Here is a 25,552-nt window from a genome sequence, read left to right as displayed (position 1 = left end):
CACCAACAGCAGCAACAAGACAGTAAAAGCAGCTACAGAAACTCCACATTTTCAGGAGCAGAAAGTACTATCATGTTGTATTTGTGTCATAGTTGTGGCCAGTGTGACAAGCTGGAATACTACAAGGACAGGTCATCAGTGAAAAGGGATATTTCATATCGCAAAGAAAAAAATTGTTACACAGAAGACAACCTGTACTTAGTAACTGCCATTTCTGTTCTCAGTCTAATTAACTTACATATTGATGATAGAGAATTCCAGGCATGGCTAATGCAAACTATTTTTTAATTACTTGAAAGTATCTATGATTGACAACAGTTTAATCTATCAATTTAAAAACCCCAACACTTCTGCTAAAGTGTCTACAGTTATTCAATATAGATGTCTTATAGAGCCATGACTATTTTTTCAGCTTCTGTATTTGGAATCTTTGCTGCCTCCTTCTAATGAAATAAATATCAACAATTTTTTTTTTTTTTAAATGAAATTAAATAGACAGGATATTCTAGCCATTTATTAACCAAGTCATCAAATTGTTTTGTTATTGTATGCCTTGTTACTTGTAAAAGCTTGGAATTCGGCTTAAGAATATATATATATATAAAATAAATAAAATCATTTTGTATTGTGTTAGTATTATGAAGGTGAATAAAAATAGATAGCATCTCAATTGAATAAATTCATTGTTACAGGCTTGAACAGAAATCATAATAGGGATAGAATACTGCCACAGTTTGGCTAGATAATACAGTTGCAGATAATAGACAGTTTTATCCACCTTAGAAAAGCTGCAGAAGAGTCATTGAGCATCTTCAAGGTCAAAAGTAAACTTGACATCTTATTGCGTATACTGCAACGTCAGAAAATGATACATCACAGCTATAAATTTATTAGTGTGAATAAAACCTTATACAGTATTTGCATTTTGAAAGCAATATGGAAACATTAACTCCTTAATCCTCAAAATACCCTAGGAAGATTGTTAAGTAGAATACAGTAGAAGAGATCATGGAAATGAAAAAAGGAGAAAATTAAATTCACAGTTATAGAAAAAGCCTATATAAAAACTGAATTAGATTAAACATTTTCCATGTTTCTTATGTATATGCAGTCCATAAGGGCACATTGAAAAATTTCCATTAGATCAAAACAGCAGCAGAAGAGACTGGATGGCTACATAAATTCCAAATATCTTGGGATCTGCTATTACTGAAAACAACTCCACAGTCTTTTACATGTAAAAGTAAAGAGACCAATGAAGACCATAAAATTAAATTTAAAATTGACTGATGATTCAGCTGAAGATCTCTGTTTTGTTAGACTGAGACATTGCCGTTTCCTACCTTTCCTAATCTCTTGGGCAGACATTTTTTTAATGAGAGCTAGTTGGGAAGTTCATCCAATAGGGGTCATGAGATATCCCAGAAGATATAGTAGAAGTAGTATCTTTCCCCCCCTAATTTAAAAGACACAGCTATTTTCTTAATTCTGCCTTAGTTTCAACAGTAGGGGATGGTATGGTATTCCAGATGGTATTCCAGATCTGTTTTACTCTGTCTTTTCCATTGGCCTAGACAATGGGTGCCTCCCATTCTCCTGATGTCTTAGGTGAAATTAACACCAACACATAAATACCTTGGTTACCTTGCCCTAGTATTTTACTTTACGCTACCTTTTAGTATCTAACACTGCACTACTGACAAGTCCTTATTTTCCACCATCCACCTCCAATCCATCTTTGCCCAGGACAGTAATTATATACCTTTAAAACAATTACTTACACCTTTGTTGCCCTAGCACAGTTTATTTCAAGAAAAATTTTGAAGATAATTCAAAAGTGGAAAATCCAAAATTTATGGAAAATGTAGCAATGGGATTTACCTCATATCTAACTTCTCACGTCTACAGCACAGATCTCTGTATCTGAAATAGTTTTCTAAACTCCATAGCCAATAGAAGAAATAAATACTTCTAGGGCACAATGTGTCTCATGTTAATGTGGATACTTAAAATACATCAGATTAATTTTGTCTCAGATGCGCCTATTACTTTCCATTAGCTATAAATGGAGTTCAGAATGATCCCCTGTCTACACTGTAGACATGTAAAGTTAAGTGAGAAGAATCTCACCTTATGTATCTATACTAAAAAGAGCGAAAATACTCTTTTGTCTTCCGTACACTGGAATGGCTTTCCTCTTTATAATTTTTTTTAAAGTTTCCCCATATAAACTTTTTAAGTTTATGTAATTTTGGTTCAGAGCATTTTAGGGATAAGGTTTTTATGTTTTACTCTAACAATTTTGTTCCTTGAATTTCAAGCACGATCTTTTCCCTGAATATAACTACATGAGAGGTTTTATCTTCTAGATATGTGCACATCAGTATAGTTTCTTAGAATTTCCCAGAAAATTTACCAGAAGTAAAAGTTAGTGGAGTTCAGAAAATTACTGAGTGCCATGTAATTTAGAAATTCACTTTCATATCTGCTTTGCAGTACACCTCAAAAGTCTGATTCAAACAAAAATGGCTATCTTCGATGGACTTTGACATCAGACCTAGAGTAATTAGAATAGGTGCCACAAAGGTTTATGTTGTTTTATTTACAGAATAAATCAGTGGATCTGTGCATATACAGTGAACAAAGGATGTATCTTTTATAATTTATGTTGTAATAAAATTCCTTACACAAATAAATTTAAAGTGAATTAATAAAAATTAATATTGAAATAACAAACAGCAATTCAAATACTAAATGAAGGAAATCTGACCTATAACAAATGTTAGATAGATACCATGAAATGGCAATCGATGACATCCACCAAAGCATCAATTTTAATATTGAATCCTTTCAGTACAACAAAGACCCTATAAAGTCAGCAGTCAGTAGTCATCTACTAACGGTTCGAAACTATAGAATACAGAAAAAAGTTTTTAACAAAGTAAAAAATTGGTGGAAAAGACAAAATTGGATTCATTTGGGAAAACTTTTACACCTTCCCCAAACAGCATCTATTGGGAAAAGCTGATGCAGGCATCCCTTTTATGCAATGTAGTCACAACTTATTAACACTGCCCCAGTTAGATCAGAACTAGCTTCACACTACCAAAACTACCAAGCCAAAAACTACCAAGCAGTAATTTTGATCACATTACCTATATTCACTACTTATTTTTTATAATCACAACACACTTTGAACCTTAGTAGATTAATATTTTCAAAATCTGTCATCCATTTTTATGATGAATGCACTACACAGTAACTAGCACTTAGCTCTACCATTTAACACCTTTTTAGAAGGAAAACTGTGAGTAACCTAAAGTCCATGTCAAGTATGTATCATGTACAGCCAAGCTTCTTTCTTTAGTGTAAATATAAAAGTCTCATTGTCCTGAGCATAAAGCATAAGCATAAAGCTTTCTGACCTTAGTCCATCCAGTTAGCAGATCTATTTGACATTTGAAACATACAGAAGACTTCAACCAGTAAATATTGCAGATCTCTAATCTGGAGTGAAGTAGCTGTTTAAATTTTGTGTTAAAAACTGCATCTGTTAAATGGATTTTTTTTTTTTTTTCTCTTTTTTTTTCTTCCTCATCAGGGCACCTCAGATTATAGAAATACAACCAGTTTTATAAAACTAGAGTGTTTCTTCCACAACAACAACAAAAAAAGAAAAAGTCTGTTTCTGTCCTCAAATTTGATTTGGATGAAACACTCACTAGGACTGACCCCGACCTGATTGCTGGGAGGCCTATTCTTCTCAAAACTAAGTATTATAAAAAGGATAATAATGTATGAAATAAATCAGGTTTCAGTGTCAGTTGCTGCTGCGGACTAGGAAAACAAATGCTTTAAGAAATCATTTAGTATTGGAATTTGAAAAAAAAAGGAAAATTTAAAATACTTGGATGTTGTTTTGCTTCTTGCATACCTCTTGCTTGACCATGTTAATATTTTTATAGCATAGTCTTGAATACTGTGCTTTGATCATCTATTCTACCTACAATAAAGACCTCCTGCAGAAAACTTATGAATCACTCATTTAAAATGGATAGCTCCCACCAACCAGAAATAATAAAATGTATTTGCTGACTTCTTACCTATGGTCTATAAGTAAAAAAAAGAAAATCCTGCTTCAGCCATTCAAGCTGAAGCTTGATATCTGAAGAGCCAAAGCTCAATTAACTGCACTTACCAATTAGGCTGAGCATACTTCTTCATTTCACAAAGCATTTGTCATTTAATGTCATAGGACTGTTATGCAGGAAAACTATGGAAGGATCTTTCTGATCTTCGGATAGGAAAAGAGCAATTTCCATCTGACAGGGTTAATCTAAGAAAGAAGAATTCCTGGACACAAACCCAGTTGTAATCCAATTTCTGCCTTGTCATTCAAGTCCTTATATTCCACACCCTTACTGTAGGTAATGTTAACTGAAGGATGCAGTTTTGCACATAACAGGAAAATCTCTCCCTCTCTGGGATTATATTGACCATGACCTATGCAACTATTTAAAAAAAAAAAAAAGGCCAAACCAACACCTTTTATATGATAACATTACTCTTACAGAGGAGTGATTCTGAAAAATTGCAATGATTGTCCCTGTAGTACCAATTCCCTCAACAAACTATGAGAAAAATTCTATTTTCATTAGAAAAGCAGAAAAGTGTATAAATGGACCTTTGTCATTCTGTCTGTCTAGGTTAGGCTGAGAAGGAAAAATAAAATCCAAATTTATCTCTCAGGTTTTATATGTACACATAATTGTTGAAAATGTCGTAGATTATGTTGCTTTTTGCAAATATAAAATTTGTTGAATAGTAGGAAGTTAATACTTACATTCACTGTATCATGACCACAATCATCTTCTGTAAATACTCTGCAAAATGAGACCTTCTGAGTCATAGATATTGTTCTCACTATCAACTTTCCTGGCAATAGGCATCTGTGTTTGCATTAAATCCAAGATGCTGCGGGAACTGTATTAATCTTGGCATTTATTTTGGCTCTCTGAATAGATATCTAATGATAAATATTGTCCGCAGGGGATCAGGGAATTTTCTTCTTTTTTTTCTTAAAGTCAATAGTTTACTACTTCCATCATTGCAGACCTACCTTAGGAGTCTGTAAGATCAAATGATAATAACCAAGGCTGGGAAAAAGAAGGAGAGGAAAAAGAAAAAACATAATCATCCATCTGTCAAGCTTTAGAATTGACTGAGGATGATAGAATGGAAATAACTGAAGAAAAGTTTCTACTATAAGTATTTCTGGTGAAGTCCTGTTTTGCTTAGCCCTGATTATTTGAAACTAAAATTCAAGAGATACAGACTGACCCCAAATTAACGATTAATATTTCCTTTATAGGTGGCTGCTATGATTATTGCAAAAGAGTTCCTGAAACTTTTGCAAAGAACCCTAATAGTATCCCTTCCAAAATCCATGACTTACTTTCTTCAAAGCTTCGGGTAACTCACTCGTTCCAAGACTGTAAAATAGCAGTCACAGAAATAGACCTTTTCTAGGAGAACATAGAAAGATAAGATGAAAAGGCACATCTGACAATGGACTCACTCTAATGTTCACTTCCAAAGAGGTGTGTTTTCTTACCACATGTCACTAGCACATTGCAAAATCATCTGTTTGCCTTTCCAGTGAGTCTCACTTTTATGAAGTGCTAAGGTTTAAATTAATTTTATTATGCCTCAGCATAGTCTCAGCATCCCTGTTTAACTAGCAAACCTTTTTTAAAAAGATAAACAATAAATCTAACCTCCATAGATAAAGACCTCTATTTTTGTTTTAAAAAAATCCAAGTCCTACATTTTATCTTATGAGATTTTCTCCATAGGCCATGTGTTTCTTAAATTAAAAAAAGACTACATTTGCACTACTGACCATAATACTAATTTGTGGAAGTACGTGGATGAGTTGCAGGGACAGATAGTTCATATTTTACTTTTGGTGCCTTGCTTGACACCATTTAAATACTTTCATAATATTCATAATACAGGCCCAAGTCTCAAAACTCTGGTCATCCTATGAAGGATAGATTGTGGAGACCAGATTCCTAGAAAAATTTCTGCCAAATAGAAATGGTATGTCATGGCCACTCATTTATGAGTGGATATCCAGAAACCTTATAAAAGAAGGACTAGGTAGAAGAAAAAAAAAAAAAAAAAAAAAAAAAAAAAAAAAGAAAGAGTAAAAGAGTGCTAAGAGTCCATATGTACTGGCTGTACATACAATCACATTCACTCAGAACTCCACTATAACCATCTTCCAGAATAATGAAGTGGTAGCAATGCATGGCAACCAGCAACAAAAGGTGGAAACAATAATTAGGCATGCTGACACATTACAGCAACTGGAAATGACAGCCCAATAGTTTTGGTAGCTTTTGCATTTGGCAGGAGATTTTTCTGTAATATATCAGTTAAACTAACATTCATGTCAGCTTCAACTGCTTTGGGTTCTGCTATGGAATATATTGAATTTAAAATAAAAATTTATTTTCCTAGAATTTCCCAGTTGTGGGAGATTTTACTTGCCTCTTTCTTGATCTGGACTAAAAGTTACAGGGATGTTACTATTTTGCTACAAGTTAAAAATGTGCATACTTAGGCCTTTCCTCAAAGGTGCACTGTCCTAACTTTCAGAAATCAATTAGACATTCATGTATGTGTTGGAACACACAAAAATTCTAGGAAAAAGTCAAACATTTGAACATAGCATATTGTTATACTTCAAGAAACTATTTCCATATCATCATCTTTCTAAACTGATAGTTATTTTAGCCTTTGTTTCTGGCCTCTTCCACCATATTTTCTGCATAGTTTGGTGTCACATGACTTTGAGTCATACCTGAGTATGTCTCATATACGTATCGTGTATCTTGCACAGCTTTTGCTTCCAATACAGCCTTGTAAAGTTTCTTCAAAGAATGATTTATGCAAGGTATAAAAAGTGCTACATTCACATGTGAAAATTATACGACAATATTGTTCTCCCAGGAGCCATAAACAGATCAGAGTCCAGTTTGTGCTATGAAAAAAGAAATATGAACCTCACTGGGACTTTTAATCACAATATGCCGGCTCTGAATTGAAGATCCATTTTGTATCACATCCCACTGGACTAACAAAAATCTGCTTGTTTACAGAAGTTAATTTAAAACTTTTAGCCGAAAAAAAGGATACTGAAGGTGTTGCCCAGCTTTCAATCAAACTTGGTCTTATTCCAGATAAAAGCCAATGTGCATCGTGGTACTGTGTTTTCAAATCAATTGTTCAAAACCATAATTACTATTAAATATTTTTTTCTGTGTTCCAAGATTGTTAGGAAATACCCTTACAGAACTGGGAAGAATTTTATTCTGTACAGTCTTCTGTGGATGTAGAGAAAAGTGTAAATTAAATTATCATGTGGTCTTACTTTTCTGTCAATGGCTTCAGCCTCAGATCTGGACTGGTAAATTCACTTAATTGCAAGAGAAAAGCAGTGAAGCCACTAGAAACTTAATTCTTCAGCACTGATTTTATTTAAACATAACACTATCCAAAAAAATCTGACAAAATACCATTCACAATGTCACTCCATTTAACAAAGACAAGCTGTTGAGATGTTTCCAATGGAAAAAAAAAATGAGATGGCATAAAACATAGTAAAGAACCTCTAACCTCTCTGTATAATTTTTGGACTTTTGGATAATGCTTGAATAAAAAAGTTCTGGAGTTAAATTATAGTTAAATAAGGACTTTTGTTGACTATAGACAACAGGATAATCAGCTAGGAGGCAATGCTATAGATTTCTTGGTTATCTCCATTTTTTGGATTATGATAATTGGACAAATTTTCTATACTTGATAGAGCACGGCAGATGATTTCTGACTCACACTAGGATTGCATACATTAGAGTGACAACCATAGTGGATTGGAAATATGGAATGGAGGGGAAGAGTTTACCTCTAAGACAGATATTGGTCATTTTTCTGAATGACTTTAATGGTAATGGTAATGTAATAGGAATGATTTTAATTTAAATCATGCTTGTCGCTGAAGAAATGCTTCAGAAATAATTCCATGCAGAAAGGGAATGTTCCCAGTCTGTGTTACAACCACATCCACCTTACCATATTTTATGCTGAAATATGCATGTTAGTTAGTATTTGCTAAACTCTAATTGGTACTTGTCCTGATTGGTCATTGTTCAAAAACTGATATGTTAGATGTATATATTCAGAGAGATATATATATGCAGTGAGGAAATCACTGGTCCATGCTCTCATGTCAGACAACTGAGATCTGCAGTTTTCACTGCTGTAATCACAGCTCTGCGAGACTGAATTTATTTGAATGCACAGGTCATCACTTGCCCTGGCTTTCCTTTGTTGCCAGAAACTTAAAACCTGTATTATACAAATCAATGGCAAGCAAAGGACGTTAATTTCAATTTCTAATATTGTCATTTTTCTGTTATGCTACTTCTTAGACTCTCTTTAGATTCTTTCTTATATAAAATGATAAAAAATAATTTTTTGCAACCTTATTATCTGAGAAAACTTACCAGAATTCAGAGGATAAAAGAGCAGCAAAATCTTAGAGATCTTAAAAAGATCTTAAAAACTATAGATACTTAAAACCAAAGATTTTAAGAACTATATAGTACTGTACAAATCAAAGCTAACAATCCATCTAATAATGGCACAATGATACATTCAAGAGGCATTAACTGTAGTAAAGTAAGAATAGTCAAAAGTGAGAACACTCAAAATTTAAAGTTTCATACTTACACTTAAACATATATTTTAATGCTTTAAAGTCAGGGTGGATTTTATTTTTAGAATTTTTTTTAGCAATTGTGCGGCAGAATTTTGGAAAGAATTACTTACTCTACTGTTATATTCATCACTTGCTTAATATGTCTAAGTATTGTGAAGCTATTATGATATGACAGTCTAGTAATATTCAAAATCATTACCTACCCCTGTTTATACAGTTTCTAAATTTGTACTGTCTTCATGAGATCAAGTGTAGCTAACGACTAATTTCTGCCTTCATGATAAACTGTCTCTGAGGTCAAGGGTCTTCAACAGAAGATTTAAAATCAACATTATATAATAGCTGCTGATATTAACTTAAAAAAATAATTATATACTACTTGAAGTACTCCTGATAGCATTATGAATAATACAAAGTTGATGTAAGCAACTAAAATGAAATAAAACAACTTAATTAGGATTCTAAAATTCTAAACAAATTTGAATACCTATCTCTCTATCACAGAAACTACTGCCAAAACAAAATGGTAAACAGTCTACATATTAACTATTGTGAACAATTGTGTCAGGTCTACCATGCAAAACAAAACAGGGTATAGTAAGTTCTTGTACCATGCTCATTTTGATTTTAAAATGCAACTTAGAAAAACTTCTATGCTAAAGTAGAAACTAAAATTTCTAGACTTGTTACATTTTAACTGATGCTTTATTTTGTGTGTCAGATATTACTCATAAGGACACTTCAAAGGCACAGCAATAAATTTTACCATATTCTGAGCTTTTAGAAAGAGAATTTAGGCTTATATTCTGAGCTTCTCTCTATGACATTATTTCATGTTTATATGCTGCTATTCTGTTTTTGGAGGACTATGAACAATTTAAGAACAGATGTAAGAAATACGGGATAGTATATGCATACATGCCTCTTACAAATATCCTGGTCATAAATGAACTTCAGAGAATGGGGACATCCCATCGTATTACAACATAGTTCAAAAACTTTTTTTTAATGGGATCATATTGAACATAACTTCACTTGCTGTCTTTCCATTAACTGTAAAATTTAACCTCAGCTTATGTATTCACAGTAACTTCACTAAGCTTATCTTTTGCTTTTCTCCTGCTGCCATGTGCTCAATATAATCAGTCCCGCTGCCAGAAAGCACATGCTTTTTTCAGAGATAGCAATATGAGAGTCAAGTAGACTAGGATGCTTTTAAAAATTTGCAAATAAGCCAAACAGCGATGAGATAATTACATTTCATTAAAGTGATTTTTATTCCTAAATGTGCTATTCTTTCCTCCAATCACTAACAGTATTATTGCAAATGATCTGACCATATAGGCAGGACAAAACATACCATAAGTCATAATGTCTATCTGTCAAAATATAAGATGTGTGCATTTTTTTAATTAGAGAGATTGGATTAAGAACAAAAGTTTTGTGCGAAGATTGTGTTCTGAAAATGCACTGGGGTTACCCTAAGGGTTGTATCTGAAAACATCATGTATTTAAAATGCATAAAGTCTGTCAAGGGCTGACTAGAAACCAATCAACTGAAAAGAAACAAACATAAACCTGGTAAAAGCATTCAATATTATCACTAGATTAGTTCTCTAATTTCCCAAGGCAAACAGGACTATGACTTCCACCGAGCAATATCTGTTGTTGTCAGTGCTGCCCTTCCTCCTTTCCTGATTTTTAAATTCATCCCACTTATTCTTTTAGATTTATCAAATGAAAATGTGACAAGGAGGCTATTTGCTCTTAAAAATAATTTATCTGGGGAAATGAGGGAACAGTAATGTTCCTACCTGCTCCTTTTCACTGCAGCATGCTTACAACTTAATCTCAGTCCAAATGGATGTTCCAGTATCAAAAAAAGTTAGTATTTATTAAGTAATTGTAACTTTGCTAATTTTAAATTCTTAAAGTTCATCTTTGTTTCTCAAAACTTACATTGACAGAAATATTTTTTTTTACTAAGCACTGCATTTACATCGACTGCTCTCCAAGGATTTCAGGAAATCTGTTGGAGCCTGAAAGAACTCAAAATCTGTATACAATCTATTCTTATTTTAAATTGTATTTTTGGGGGGGTTGGGTAGTAAATCAGCCTGAATGCAGAATAAAGCTCTTACAGAATTTGAAGTTTAGGGGATAGATGACTAATGTGGAGGACCCGTCACTGGTAGAGAAATATAGATCAGTCAGTAACCAAAGAGAAAACGAAGCAGCACATACATCAGTTCAATTGAAAGTACAGTCTACCTCTAGGAATAAAGAATGCAAACCTTGCTCACAGCCTTGAGGACTCTTATAATGGAAAACAACAATTCTGAAAAAGATCTGAAAACAAGAGAATAGTGGACAGGGGAAAGTGGTAAAGAATCGGTTATGCCTGGAGGTTTTATTGTGACACAGACAAAGGAGTTAACAAAATCCTATCAAGGCATTTAAAGAAATGGGGAGGTTATGCTTCCTCTGTGTTTTGCTCAAGTATAGCTGTCACTGAAATTCTGCACCTACAGTACAAGAAAGATGTTGTAAAAGATGGACAAAGTCAGGAACACCAAGTCATCTGCAAAATCCTTAGGTTTAGTCATATGCTAAGCAGTATTGAAAAGTCTGTTCATTTCTTTATGAATTTAATTAAACAGTGACTATGAATATGTGAAAAAAAACCAAACAAACATGGAAAACTTGCTTTCTAGTGTTTCCTGTAGCTTTTAGAAATAAACTGGAATTCTCTCACGGAAAAACATGGTAACCTAGATGTAGTGTCAGCAGCATTTCAAATATAAATGAAGTACAAATATCCATTAAAAACCATTAGCTTTCAGTTTAATAACAAATATTTATTTATTAATATGAAATATTCAACATATTCCATGGACCTGCCTCTTTCATAGATTTTGGGGATTCAGAAGAAACAAAAAAGACAGAATAAATGTACTCCTTTTTATATGATTCACTTTTATACTAAAATGATTATCAGGATGATACCTTTATTCCTCTTTCTTAAAGTTTACAGTAGACCATCATAAAGTCCCTTTTTTATTAGTCTCGTCCATCATAAAAGAAACTACAGTAGTAATTTTCACAGATCCACAGTGTTTTGACATAGAAACCTCAGTAATATAACAAGCTCTTGGCTATACACTAAACACTACCTGTATTTGATATTTACTGATTAATAATGTAGGATTTTCAAACTATCAAAGTTGCTATGGTCCAAAAGCAAGATTTCCTCTAGCAAAAACATCAAGTCACCAGAATTAACCATTGGATTGCTTTTCTATTATTATTTTTAAAACAAAATATGTTCTGCTTGGGTCATTAAATTTCTTTCCTTTTTAAAACAAACAAAAAAATGAACACAAAGATAAGTTTATCTGCCTAATTTCATTGATTTGATATTGTGGCAAAGACTTTGTATTATTCAAACTTACAAAATCACTCCTGTTGTCATCTTCCAGAGCATTCAGACACAAAAGCACTCTCACATGGCTTCCCTTGCTTACGGCAGGGTTGGAGAAGGGTTTTGAGAACCATCAGTCTTGTGTAACAGGAGCCATTGCTGAAGGCATTACAGTTACAAAAGAGGTAATGACATAGGGTAGTGATAGTAAATTTAGAAAGTACCAGAGGAGGCTTTATTTGAGGCAGCTAAGTGTTGCAGCAATATCACAAGGTACCTTTCTAGGTGCATGAGTTGCTCTGCATCTCTAAATCCTGTTAACACTCAGTAGTAATATAAGCACTAACAAAAGACTCAAAAGAAAAGATGTCAGTCATCATAAATGAGATTGGTGTGTCTTCCAAAAATCAAAACAATACATAAATAATACATCCTATAGGTCCAGTATGCTAGAGTACCCACTTAAGTACATAGTTTTGATGATATTCTGAAATCACCAAGATAAATAACAAAATCATTAAAACTAATCACAATCAGTATCTTCAGTCTACTCCTAAAATCTTCTCCCAAATAACAAGTGATAGGACAAGAGGAAATGGGTTCAAGTTGTGCCAGGGGAGACTTAGATTAGATATTAGGAAAAATTTCTTCACGGGGAGAGTGGTTAGGCATTGGAACAGACTGCCCAGGGAAGCGGTACAATCACAGTCCCTGGAAGTGTTCAAAAAATGTGTGGATGTGATGCTTATGGACAGGGTTTAGAGGTGGACCAGGCAGTTAGGATAACAGGTTGGGCTCAATGATCTCAGAGGTCCTTTCCAACCTTAACGATTCTATGATTCTTTTTTTCTGTATCGATCACAAATGTAATGTTTGCAACCAATATGAGTCTAACTCTGAGCTCTTGAGAGAAAGCCCGGCTAAAACTAAGGCCCCACTGCATCAGACAATGTGCAATTACAGACAAACACTCCTTGTCCTGAAGCCTTTATAATCTAATAGAAAACACAACAGTACTTTGTGTTATCGGAACAGTTCCTGAGATCTACTCTACTCTTATACAAGAGCTACCAAATACTCATTCATTCAGAACAGATTTTAATGTGTGCTAAGGATTCTGGTAGATTACTTAAAGACAAAAATGAATGGTTTAGCTGAATTTAGAAAGAATCTTGCTCTCTGGAAAGTTAGGTCTACTAAATCAGATTGCTCTTTTATTTTTTTTTATTTTTATTTTTTTTAAGTTTATTCCAAAAATGATTTTGCATTTTAAGGCACAAGTAAAAGTCTCTCATGCTGTTTTCAGCCTCAAACACATTTATAACAAAATATTTGTTTTGTCTTAAATGCATCAATTTACTAAAATATCAGTGCTAAAAACATCACATAAACAGTTATCAGAAAACTATCCCATTAAACCCAATGACTTACATACAATGTACAGAGCATATTTTTTCCATTTCAGCTATTAAAAACAACTGTTCAAGGAAAAATGTCTTGTGCAAACTATTTGACATAGGTTTCATGTTTATTGAAAAAGTACAGAAAGAAAATTTTTGTGATCAGAATTTTTAGTTCATCTTACAGTTTCCAGAAATAAACTGTGATCTAATGGCTCCACAAAGCTGGACAAATGGAACCATATTTGGTTTTCATTCAAGACATTTGTAAGGACTGAACCATGGGACACAGCATGAGCTTCATAATGAGCACTAAATAGCCTGATATTTTAGCAAAAAAGCAGTAGGTATCATTAATATGGTCTTAGAGTCTAGCCACTAAGAGGAAACAGAGAACCACTTCGTCTTGCTATGGAAGGCAATAGAACATAGTTATCTGCTGCCAACAAATAATGAAAAATAAATAAATAAAACACATCACCTAACTTATCTTAAAGAATCAGCACCTATTTCCAGCTTTCAGCAAAATAAAACTTGTATGAACTGTCTTACTTAACACAGTTCAATAATAGTTCCCTTTTCCACCACACTAATGGGAAATTAACATTCAGAGAGCCCTCTGCTCATCTTAGGACCTTGCAATTCAGAAACATACTTATTACATAGCCAAATTGTTTTCTGAATATTTCAATTTCATTTCTAATACCACCCCAATAGCAGAACCTTGCCCAGTTTCAGTACATCTCTTCAAATGTTCTCTTATGCTACATTTCCACAAAAATGACAAAAACTGATTTTGACTACCCACTTTTGAGGTGACATGGCGAGACATCTCATAATCTGAAATTGGCAGATATTTGCCATCCTAATATACTAATTTTATATTGGAAAAGCTGGTCAAAATATGTTCTCTTTTATTTCTTCTTTCCCTTCTCCTATCATTTTTTGACAGGAGTGTCCTGTATAGATTAAAGTACTTAAGGGTTTGCTGCCTTCATCAAAAAAACCAAACCAAAACAAAACTCAAGAAGCCATTCTGAAATCAGCAAAATTCTGAGATACATACATCTCAAATTTAATATAGTCAGATGATGAGTACAACAGTCTGTGATATTCTTGTTCCAGTCAATGCATAAACTGGAATTTGCCACACTCTACAATTCATTACACATCCTTAAATCATTCAATAAAAACTGAAGCTTTTAAACAGTCTAAGTACGTGTGGCAAAAGAACATATTTATTTCTCTTTTTAATCAGAATCAAGGCAGAATTATTGTTTGAATTTAGAACATATTCAGCAAATGCAAAATATACTTAGACCTATGAAATAAAAGATTTTTTTTCTATAGTGGTCTCACTTCCATTGTGAAAAGTCAAACATTAAAAAAATTGTGTAGTTTTTATAGCATTTTTTTTTCATCCATTGCAAGCTTAGATTTTGAGTTAGAAGCTACAGCATCTGTATTGTGTTCATTTTTTAGAAGAGTAACTAGGTAATATAATATTTGCTGCCTGTAGAAGTATAACAGAAAAAAAAGATTGAGATCAAACAGCGTCTACTATAAATATCTAATGTTGTCCTGAAATTCTGCCATAAGCTTTACTGAAATAATATGACTTTTTTTTTTTTTTTAGGTTTAAGTTTTAGAAAGAAAATTAATTGCATACACCACTGCAAGCCAGCATGATGCAAGCAACAAAAGTGAGAACAAATTTCTTCAGGGAGCTCTAAACAGGACAAAAGAAAGAAGTAGCCTCCATCTAAAATGTTTTCTGACAAGTAATTGTTGGCAATAAAATATTTGATAACTCTTTAACAAAACAAATCAAATAGTTTTAAAGAAACTACTTTTTGGAAAACAATTAATCCAGTTTTCAGTATGATATTTTTTAAGTTTATATGATTGCGCTCTCTGATTATCTGTTGGTCTGTCTTCCACCCTAACCTTCCCCCATAGTTTTAAATATCCTGACTAATTTTAAACAAATTTGGCAGAAGATTAGAATTATAAAAATAATGACATCTTATAATTTATTTTTAAAAAAAAAGGCAACCAGAGAAAGAAAACCAGATACTATTGGTTACTAACAGGGGAACAGGTGTAATCTGTAGACCTTAGTAAACAGCTGAGAATTCACACAGAAAAGAAACACCTTATAAAGCCCCACATGGTGGAAAACATTTCAACTGGAACTTATGGACTACAGACAATAACTTACAGACAATAACGACAAAACACAAACCCCTAGGAATTCTAGCTTCAATACTTCTGGTGTTCACAGAACACACTGGAAATACAATTCATTTAAATATTTTTTATTCTCTTCTACTACATGCAGTGAATCACTCAGAGAATTTTATCTTCGTACTGTGGCAAACTATCTAGTCCAATTATGAAAATATATTTATTTCAGCATGAATACATTACTTTGTAATACATTGTGGCTAGCATCAGTGCTGGTTCACTAGTACCCTGAATATTCAAAACCTGATGAAATACGCATTCAAGGGAGGAAGGAGCACACCTGAAGTAAATTAATTCTTAAATATTTTCAGGTTCTTATGTTTTCATGACTGCTCATTTTTTCTTTTTAAAAGAACAAAACAACTAAAAAAATTTACCAATAAAATATTAATTCAATTTTTTCTGGAGAAGTTAATACATCCAATGCTGTCACAGTTCACTTTCAAATATTCCAGGTATCTCAGAAAGGTCAGGTGACCATCCACCCTAGAAGTGCCTATTTTTCTTCTTTCTCTACAAAGGAAGCTCAAATACAGATGCCTACTCTGGACCTGTTTTGGTGAGATGGATCTCACGTCCAAATACTAAGTAGGAAAGAAGTATGTTGGAAGTTTGCTGTAGGGCAGAAGTAAATATTTTATTTGAACAACTGAAGCATGTTACCCCTATTTCCACGCCTGCTACATTCTGTCTCTCTATATAACATAACACCTTGGAGAAATAAATGAACTGACAAGTTTATCTGAAATGAACAATAAATAGTAAAATAGTCTAGCCAAAAACTCTATTCTTCAATATCCACTCATCACTGGTCAAACTCATACCCAACTCCCTTGATTCCTCTCCTTATATTAACAAACACACACCTCCACAAAAGTGCCTATAAAGGTTGTCAGTAAAAAGGAACTCACTGTAAAACACCTAAGTGCAAAAGACAAAAGACAGTTCATCACAACCTGACAAAATCTGACTTCCAAAATTAGGATAAGTAAATTTAGCTACAGTATTTTTTAGACAGTTTAAGGGCAGATGCTGATCCTTTGTTCTCTGCTCTGCATAAACATTAAGGTTTTCACAATGCGGGTTTTTATAATGCATTTTTTTTAAAACAGTTCACTTTTTAAAGCAACATAACATTAGCCTGCTCTCTTGTCCAGCATGCTTACTATATGGCTTTACTTTATGGCTTTAGTCTAAAATAAGATGGTGATGAAAAGCTGTATGTGATGGACAGAGTTTGCAAAATCTGTTGGCATGAAAGGTTCTAAATAATATTAATAAAGCTATCCATGAAAAGGACCACAGCAAGACCTACTTGTACTAATTTATATAACTAATATGTATAGAAAGTTATTCCCCAAGAGTCTTACCTTTCCCCGATCATTTTATGTAAGCATTTTTAATGGCTAACTATTCACATCAGAAGACCTAGAAAGACTGCCAGGCTGACCAGTCATTAAGTGACACAGTTCAAGTCTCATAAGTTTGTCTTATCTTCACACGTATGCACCAACACCCACAGATTTAATCATACGCCATAGCGATCTCTGATGCAATACAAGCTGTACTTTTGAAAGACTTAAGGAAGCAAACTGGATAAATGTTTTGTTAGGCAAAAGAACCGATATTATCCTCCTTCAGAGTAGTCATTCATTTAGTCACTCATTTCCCTAAACTTCCAAGACATGGTCAGATTAACTACTCTACTTATACTATGGCAAAAGCATTAATAAATTTGCTGAATCTGAAGTGTATTATCAGTACATGTCACTGATTATAAATGTCCAGATTAGCCCTGAAAGTAAGACAAATTCATTAGTACGGAAAAATGGCATCTCCCCTTTATTTTTTACACACATACAAAAAAATGCTTCTGAAATGGGTATAAACCTCAGTCTCTTTCCCAGATCCCCATGTGCTAGTGCTCTATAACCACTTGAACTAGTGAGGATGAATCCCCAAACAGTGAGGCAGTTACAGTCAGGTACCAGGGAGTTTGACTAATCCAGTCCAAGAACACTGTTTTCTCCAAGACAGGGAAAAATCCCCATGTTCATTCGTTCTTGTCATGTATAAAAATTATGTCACTATGCATCTACAAGTGCTAATAGTTATTTCAAAAATTTTCATAATGAAATGTTTGAAAAATGCATCCTAATTAATTACTTAGAAGATTTAATTCCGTTATCTGAATAAACAATGCCAGGATTTACAATAAAACCTAAATATAAGCTACGAATCGTCATCTAATGGTGCAAGAGTAGGCAGAACCACATGAGCAACTTTAAATTTATTATTTCTCATAGCCTTCAGACATTTTAATGTCCCATTACCAGTAGCAACAAATTAATTAAAAACTTTTAATAGGATATAGTAAATTAGGAATGAAGAATAACGTAGAACTGTGTGCAGTAGAGAAGAATTAAATAACTGATATAATTATGAAATAATACTTCTTGTAGCTTGACATGACAAGAAAATATTTTTACTACAAATTCAGGATAAACTATTTTGATATTTCATCACTTCCACTAGTAGTAGCAACAATGGTGTGGAATCTTTTAACAGTAAAAGAAAGTTTTTAGGAATTTTCTATATCTAGAAATGTATTACTTATAAAGATTACAGTATTATTTAATATTTTGCTTGGCATAAGAAAGAAGCAGTAACTATTTTACTAGGAATTGTGATGTCCTCCCAATATTAACTGAAGATGAAGTCTTTCCATTGCTATAGCACTTCAGTCAAGAAAGGCCCATGAATTTGTTTTTAAGATGCCCTTAAACCAGAAAAAGAAGTGTTTTGCTCACTTAGGGCGCAGGTGCCTAAAGCAGAGCTCACATATATTATTAGAAACATTTCTACTGCAACCTTAGAAACTATGGACAAAAACCTGAAATCCATGGGATATTGCTGAGTCTAGGTTTTCTTTCTTAGGGGCAGTAGCATGCTGCAGTCAGAGGTGTTTGATGTGAGGGTGATATTCAGTAAAAAGAAAACCAGTAAGCTTCTCTGAATAAATGATCCAGTCAATATGTAAGAACTGATAGCATTCATGTAGGCTGGCTATCATGTTTAGAACATTTTAGTGCTCAGTTCAGAACATTTTAGTGCTCAGTTCAGAACATTTAGTCAAAGTACTAAGGATGTATGTAATTGCAAGGAGAACCTTAATAAAAAAAAGACTGTAGAATATGTTTTCAACATAATAGCAAGGGATTGTGTACTTTTGGTATTAATAAAATATTAGCCAATAGTACATTCCTGCCAGATATATATTCTCCCAGATATGTCCTTGCAATATGAAGGACATTGTAGTATGCACCACGATCATTCTAATTAAAGATTCCTCTAAAACAATGCTAAATTGGTTTCTTATTGATTGTAGAATCATTAAGCAATCATAGACATCTCTTTGACCAGAAAAAATTTTTTGCTGCATTTCTACTATGTCTCCGAAAATATTTCACACCACCAAAAAACACTAGTCAAAATTGAATGAGGCAGAACAAAATTGATCCAAAACGAACAAAACTGAACCGTTTGAATCCAAATGGAATCCAAACTGGAACAAGAAGAATCAGAGATTATTGGCATAATCTTTATCACTCAGTAAAGCAGGAAATAAATCTAAAATACAAAACCTAAAAGATGAAAGCCACAATTATTATATAAAAAAATGTATTTTTACAAGTTTTATATTTGCGGGAAAACAGAATAAACTATCCAGCCACTTACTACTGCGTTTTTGTGGTATGAGAATATGCGGCCTCAAGTACTGAAACAGGTTTTTTTTTCTCCCATATCTTCTGATTCCATTTGTGCTGTATTCCAGAAAGAACTGTTTGAATTTCGTGGTTATTAAATCATCAATATCCATATAATCCAATTTAGATATAAAAGAGAGAAATTATTAGCATGACCGTGACTTTCAGCACTGAAGCCTCGATTCTCTATATCTTTTTACTTTAAACATCTACAAGACAAAAACATGACATTCCTGACATTATAGTGCAGTAGGATGAAGGTCTAGAGAAGGCATGAGTCATTCACAAGCCTTTTGCAGACTTGGATAAGTAGTCTAAAATGTAAATGCTGGACAATTCAATGTATGAACAATTTAAGAGAAATCTGTAACTTACAAGCAATTTCTGTATCCACAGTATCCTCAGAAGGCTGAGTATAATTAATAAGGCCACCACTCAGTAATTTCAAAATCTTACTAATCATTTAAGGTCCTCTATGGTCTTAAAAAATAAACATAATATCCTCCATATTTATGCCTGTAAATGAAAGTAAATACTTGAGAAATTAATAATTATATAAAAGCAATATTTTTGAAACAATGAAATTATAGAAAATTTAGTGTTTAGTGGGAAGTACCCCTTGCTGACCAGTCACAATAGACAAACATCAAAATTCAGACCCAGAACCTAATTATTTTACTATTAAAACACCCACACCACCAAATTAATAAAATAAAGTTAAACTTGCAACCCAAAAGTGGATACTAAATACAGACTGCTGAGCAATTCTTATTATCAGTGTAAAGAACAAATATTCTGGATGTTCTATATTTTTCAAATAAGAATATTATTTTTAAATTCTCAGGTAATGATTGTAGTGTAACTTGACAGTCTAGTTCTGAAACTGTTGAAGAATTCCTCTTTTTGTAGCTGTCTTTTTAGAATTTATCTATGGCACACAACCACCACCCCCCTCCCCTTGCACCCCCTCACCCACTAAATCTTGTTTGCTTCTTTGCTGCATATTAACCTGGCATTAATTTCCAGTACATCCTGTACTTTTTTTATTGCATATGAAATGGAATATAGATTGCGGCTGCAAGGCAGACCTCAAGAAAAAAAAAATGAAATAACAAATTTTAGATAGATGATTGTAAATGATATTCTAACATTCAGCCATGGTAAGCTCCAACCATAAAATACAGCACCTGAGCCATCTTAATGATGGTATGGGTAGTCTTTCAGTTTGGATAATACTGTGCTATTTTGAGAACTCATGTTCAGAAAGAGGAATAGGCACAGGAAATAAGAGTCAAGTTGTCTAGCTATCATATGAAAGCAGATTAGAAAACTGTGGCTTTAGTTTACCAAATGAGATCCAATAGGGAAAATGACTGTAGCCTATAAGAACAGAAGGGGATAAACATCAGGGAATAGATAAAACTGAACTACAACTCAGTCTTGGCACAAAAATATATAAACTAAGGGCAAATGCAGGAAGTTGAAGAAGTTAAAGTCACCAAGCATTAAGGAATGATGAGACAGAAAAACCTTTCAGTCAGAATAATGAGAGCAAAAAAATCTTTAACTACTTTCAAGACAGAGTTCAATATGTTTCAAAGGGATTATATGATGTGCTATCTGTAAAACATCCTTTTAAATCCTGTGTCTCCTAATCATAAAAGAAGTCAATTATAATTTCTTAAAAACTGAAATGTGATATTTCTTTTCAACACCTCAAGTTCTGCTCTCAAAAAGTCTTAGTGAAAAATTCACAATAAGAGTATTTGAGTATTCATGACCTGAAATGAAACAATTCTATTATTAGTTTTCATTCACATTATATATAATGCATAAATGTTGCTTAATATCATGCCATTGTGCAGCAAAAAGGAACACACTTCTCCTCCTCAAATACACCTAAAAGAATGTAATTACCTCTTAACCTATATTAACATAATCACCTAATCATACTGTTGACTGTTTCATTTTACATTAACATTTGACTCTATGTATTTACTGAATGTTAATGAACACATTAGTCTTTATATTTCCAAAGTAGTCCTTCCTAGAAATAGCATTACACATCTGATTGTTTTGTATAACTTTTTTTCTAAAACAGTTCCTTGTTGAATGCAAGACTATTCACTTGCTTGTGAAAGCAATTTCAAACAAATCCTGTTAATTCTGAATACGGTTCACTAAGCAGCATGATCTCATTAATAAAACAAGTTGCTAATCTAGTAAATCAAAATGCTCAGCTGTTTTAACTGTTTACCTAATGGAAATTCTAATGATCTCTTCTGTCAGCCTCACAGAAGCCTAATACTTTTCAAACAAGACCTAGCAAAATAAAGAACGAACCAATGAAGAGAATGGGAACAATGCAACTTCAGACTAAACATTCTTTCACAAATAAATGTTAACTAACATTGGGTCTGCATTCTTGAGGTTAGTTGGAATATTTTTGCACTGTGAATTTTCATTAGAAAGGTAGTTTCATCTGTAGTACTGAGAGACAAATTTGTGAGTTCCTGGGATTTTTAACACAAGGGAAAAAGGAAGAAAGAAAAAGCTTGATGGACTGCAAAAAGAAAATCTTGGTAAAAATCCATTCTGCAAACATATGTTCAAAATGTTTTCATATATTGCATAAGAAAGTAACAAATGGATAACAGATGAGAATGAGTCTAGGTCAAAGGGAAATGTAAAAGAGAAGCAGTCTTGTTCTACACTGAAATCTAAGCTTCTGCATAACAAGGCATTATCTCAGGGTCTTTCAGTGTGATGTTCAATTCAGTATGAACTTCTTTCTCAGTGATGACAAGTAAATAATGTTTCTAATCTTTTGGGACTGTGAAATGTGCTACACACCCAGTGCATTTATAACATCTATGATACATCTTACCTTGGTCTGGGCACTCTTAAAAATCAACATCTTCTCAGAGAGAAAATATTGTTTTAGAAAGGGGTTAGAAAAAAGGAGACAAACACTTTTTCCACAGATCTGTTTTTTTACTCAGTGCTCATTCGAAACTGCTCAAGGGTACCAGAGTAGTTCCGAGAAGGGTGACGGAGCAGAGGCAAAGCAAAGAAGAAATGGTAAGGCTTTGTGACACTGTATTACTATTCATCACATAGATACTCATGGCTTACTTTAGTATTTTTTATGTTTTTCAAAGGAATGCTTAAAACTGCGGGACAAAGGGAGACAAAATTTCAGTGGAAATACACATCTTCTACTATTTACATACACAATAAAGAATATCTTTAATTCCTTGATGACATTCTATTTTGTCAGCCAGATCTTAGGCTTCTTCACTGTTCAAAGAGTTGATAGTCATTTGCAGAAAAATATTTACCTGCTATTTTAACTACTTCAGCTTAATGTATTACTTAACAGTTATATCTCTCTTTTATACTTGCACCACATGACTTGGTTTCCTTTTCAGTTCAGCAGTTTTACAGTCAAGAAATAACAGCCTAAATCTTAAAAAGGTGACTTTAAATATTAAAATTCAAAAGACATGATTTATTTTTTTAACCATAGGCCAAAAAGTAGATTAGTGTTGCATTCAAAACAAAACTGTACCTTTAATATTAGATAGACCTAACTTCTTTCAACCTGAAATCCAGTAATTCAATCCAGCAATTCAAATGTACAAATGCCGAATAGTTTAACAGAATTTTTTTCTTATGCACAGGTAGTAATTTATAACATGAATCCAGAGTTTAGTCAAGCCATGTTATTCAGCTGAACCTATCAACTTGCAAAACATCAGTTTAGAATTAATTCTTCATACCCATTACCATTTCAATCATACAAGAGGGAAATGAAATAAACTATCAAGAAACTAGAGTTATTATTTTCCTTATGATGCTCAAAGAGCTTGCAAGATGAAAAGCGTACAAATTGGAACTGGACATATAGGAACTAAGTGGCTGTTCTGTCACACTGCATTTCACAAAAAGCATCCTCAAGGTTCTTTGATTAAAACATGAAACAGGCAAAATAAGCAATACTTGCAAGACATAGTTCATGGAATATCTCTTGTACAGCTCAATGGTTAATCATATTTCTTCCATAAGATTTTAAAATTAAGTCTGATACTTCTGCTGGTCATAAGTATCAAATGGAAATTAATGAGCACTTTAAATAAAGACCGAACAGATATGTAACTATGGAAGTACCACAATGTACCACGTTATCCTATATTTAACTTCTTTTAAAAATTTATTTTAAAACAAACTAGTGAAAATTCTTAGTTAACATGGACAACAGAAATATCTGACCAGAATTGCCACTGGCCACTCAACACTAGAAATCCTCCTTAAATGAACTGCAAAACTGTACAGGGTACCCAGACTTGCAAATTCCTAATCACTGCAGAAAAACAGGAAATGCGTTAATCAAGTCATACCTGGAGAAATTGGTTGGTTTTCACATGACCCACGTCTCCAGCCTCTATCTGTGCTCTCGACAGCTTCTCTTCAGTTTCAGTTAGCCAATGATTAAAGCTCTTCAAGTCACAATGAAAAAGCTGCCACTTTTCCAAAGATTTGTCAAACCGTCTGCAAGTATAAAAGGAGATGGATTAACTACCTATTGATACTTTATTTATTGACTACAGAAAAAAAAAGAAAAAGAATAACGTTGGATGTCTCAGGTTAAACTTGGTGTGATGTTGATGGCATCAAGTATTAGCATTTCTAACAGTTATATCAGATAGAAACATGGTAGTGCTTCTGCACAGTGAAATTATCATTAAGCATATATGTCACAAATCAGTGTCGTATCAATTTTTTAATCCTTTTCAATGTTTCAAATTAATTTCATGGTCAAAATATGTTTTCAGTTTACAGCTTTATAAACCCACACTAACTCACATCATAGCTACAATACCCACAGGCCCCAATGTAACTGGGTATACCCCTCTGTCAGACGCTAGATTCTAGCATGAAGAAAACACCAGTGCTGATAAAAGGCTTCTAATGCACCTTAGTAATTTGCTGTAGCTACCAGCACTGCAGACACTGCTGGCTAACATACTGGCTGTGTGTGGTGACTATACAATGATTTTTAGATCCCTTTTCAAAGGGTAAATAGCTTAAAAGATCTGTGGTGCATCTGACCTACTATATCAAAAGACAAAGGATGAAAAATCAGTAGACAGATTCTTAAGTCCTTACTTTGCAACCGTGTCCCATGCTCCTATTATGATTAAAGGATTCTTTTTTTGGGGTAGAAATATGAATTGTAATATTATATATAATACAGATATAAAATACTATTTTTTAATGGAAATTGCTGTGGTGAGAAACTACCCCAAAGGATCCCAGGGATATACTGAAAGAAACTCATTTTGTCTGCCTCTCCAATGGATACAAATGTCCATTTATTATTATTGTAAAGAAAATGCAACTCTCTTCAAAGGAATTTCTACTTGTATTGTGTAAAGGGACCCTTTATTAAACCTTTTTTTCTGTATATGTTTGGCTTCAATTTGAGTATTTGACAAAGATAGCTGTGCAAAAATAAAAATGCCTGAAATACAAGGATGATTGAAACAAAATTAAAATATTAAAAAATCAGGTTTTGTACAATAAGCAAGGATGAAAAATATTACTACCACGTCTGCAAGTCTACAGTCCATTACATAAAAGACCGTGTAAGTACTTCTGGCACTTTGGAAAGACCTAATCTGTTTTTGTCCAGAGTGACTGATTCATCTTCTGGTTCAAGATCTGTTTGCCTTAGCCACTGTCAATCACTAAAGAAATGAAATGAAGACAGCCTATGTCTTAAGGGATTCAGTTATCCTATGTTTTGGGTTGGTATCAAAATGTGATCACTAATCAGAGATTAGCTAGAATGTTTTGTTAGCAGATCATCATTAAACATGCTACTATTGTTTAGTTTAATAATCCTCCTTTACGGAATTATAATAGGTTT

At 33.3% G+C, this 25,552-nt stretch overlaps 1 protein-coding gene across 8 annotated transcripts in view; it reads right to left on the bottom strand.

Annotated features, from left to right (window-relative positions):
- DMD (dystrophin) overlaps positions 1 to 25,552 on the bottom strand; it is a 1,304,666-nt gene that overhangs the window by 579,709 nt on the left and 699,405 nt on the right. For all 8 annotated transcript variants that reach the window (XM_087759563.1, XM_087759562.1, XM_087759568.1 and 5 more), the window contains one exon: positions 24,021 to 24,171. In XM_087759563.1, coding sequence (XP_087615689.1) covers positions 24,021 to 24,171 — 151 coding nt within the window. The remainder of the gene's footprint in view (positions 1 to 24,020; positions 24,172 to 25,552) is intronic.

This window comes from Nipponia nippon, unplaced genomic scaffold (assembly GCF_047370975.1).
Source record: "Nipponia nippon isolate SJK-2023a ecotype South Korea unplaced genomic scaffold, ASM4737097v1 scaffold_2, whole genome shotgun sequence".
Classification (NCBI taxonomy): Eukaryota; Metazoa; Chordata; class Aves; order Pelecaniformes; family Threskiornithidae; genus Nipponia; species Nipponia nippon.
This window is presented reverse-complemented; position numbering and strand designations above follow the sequence as displayed.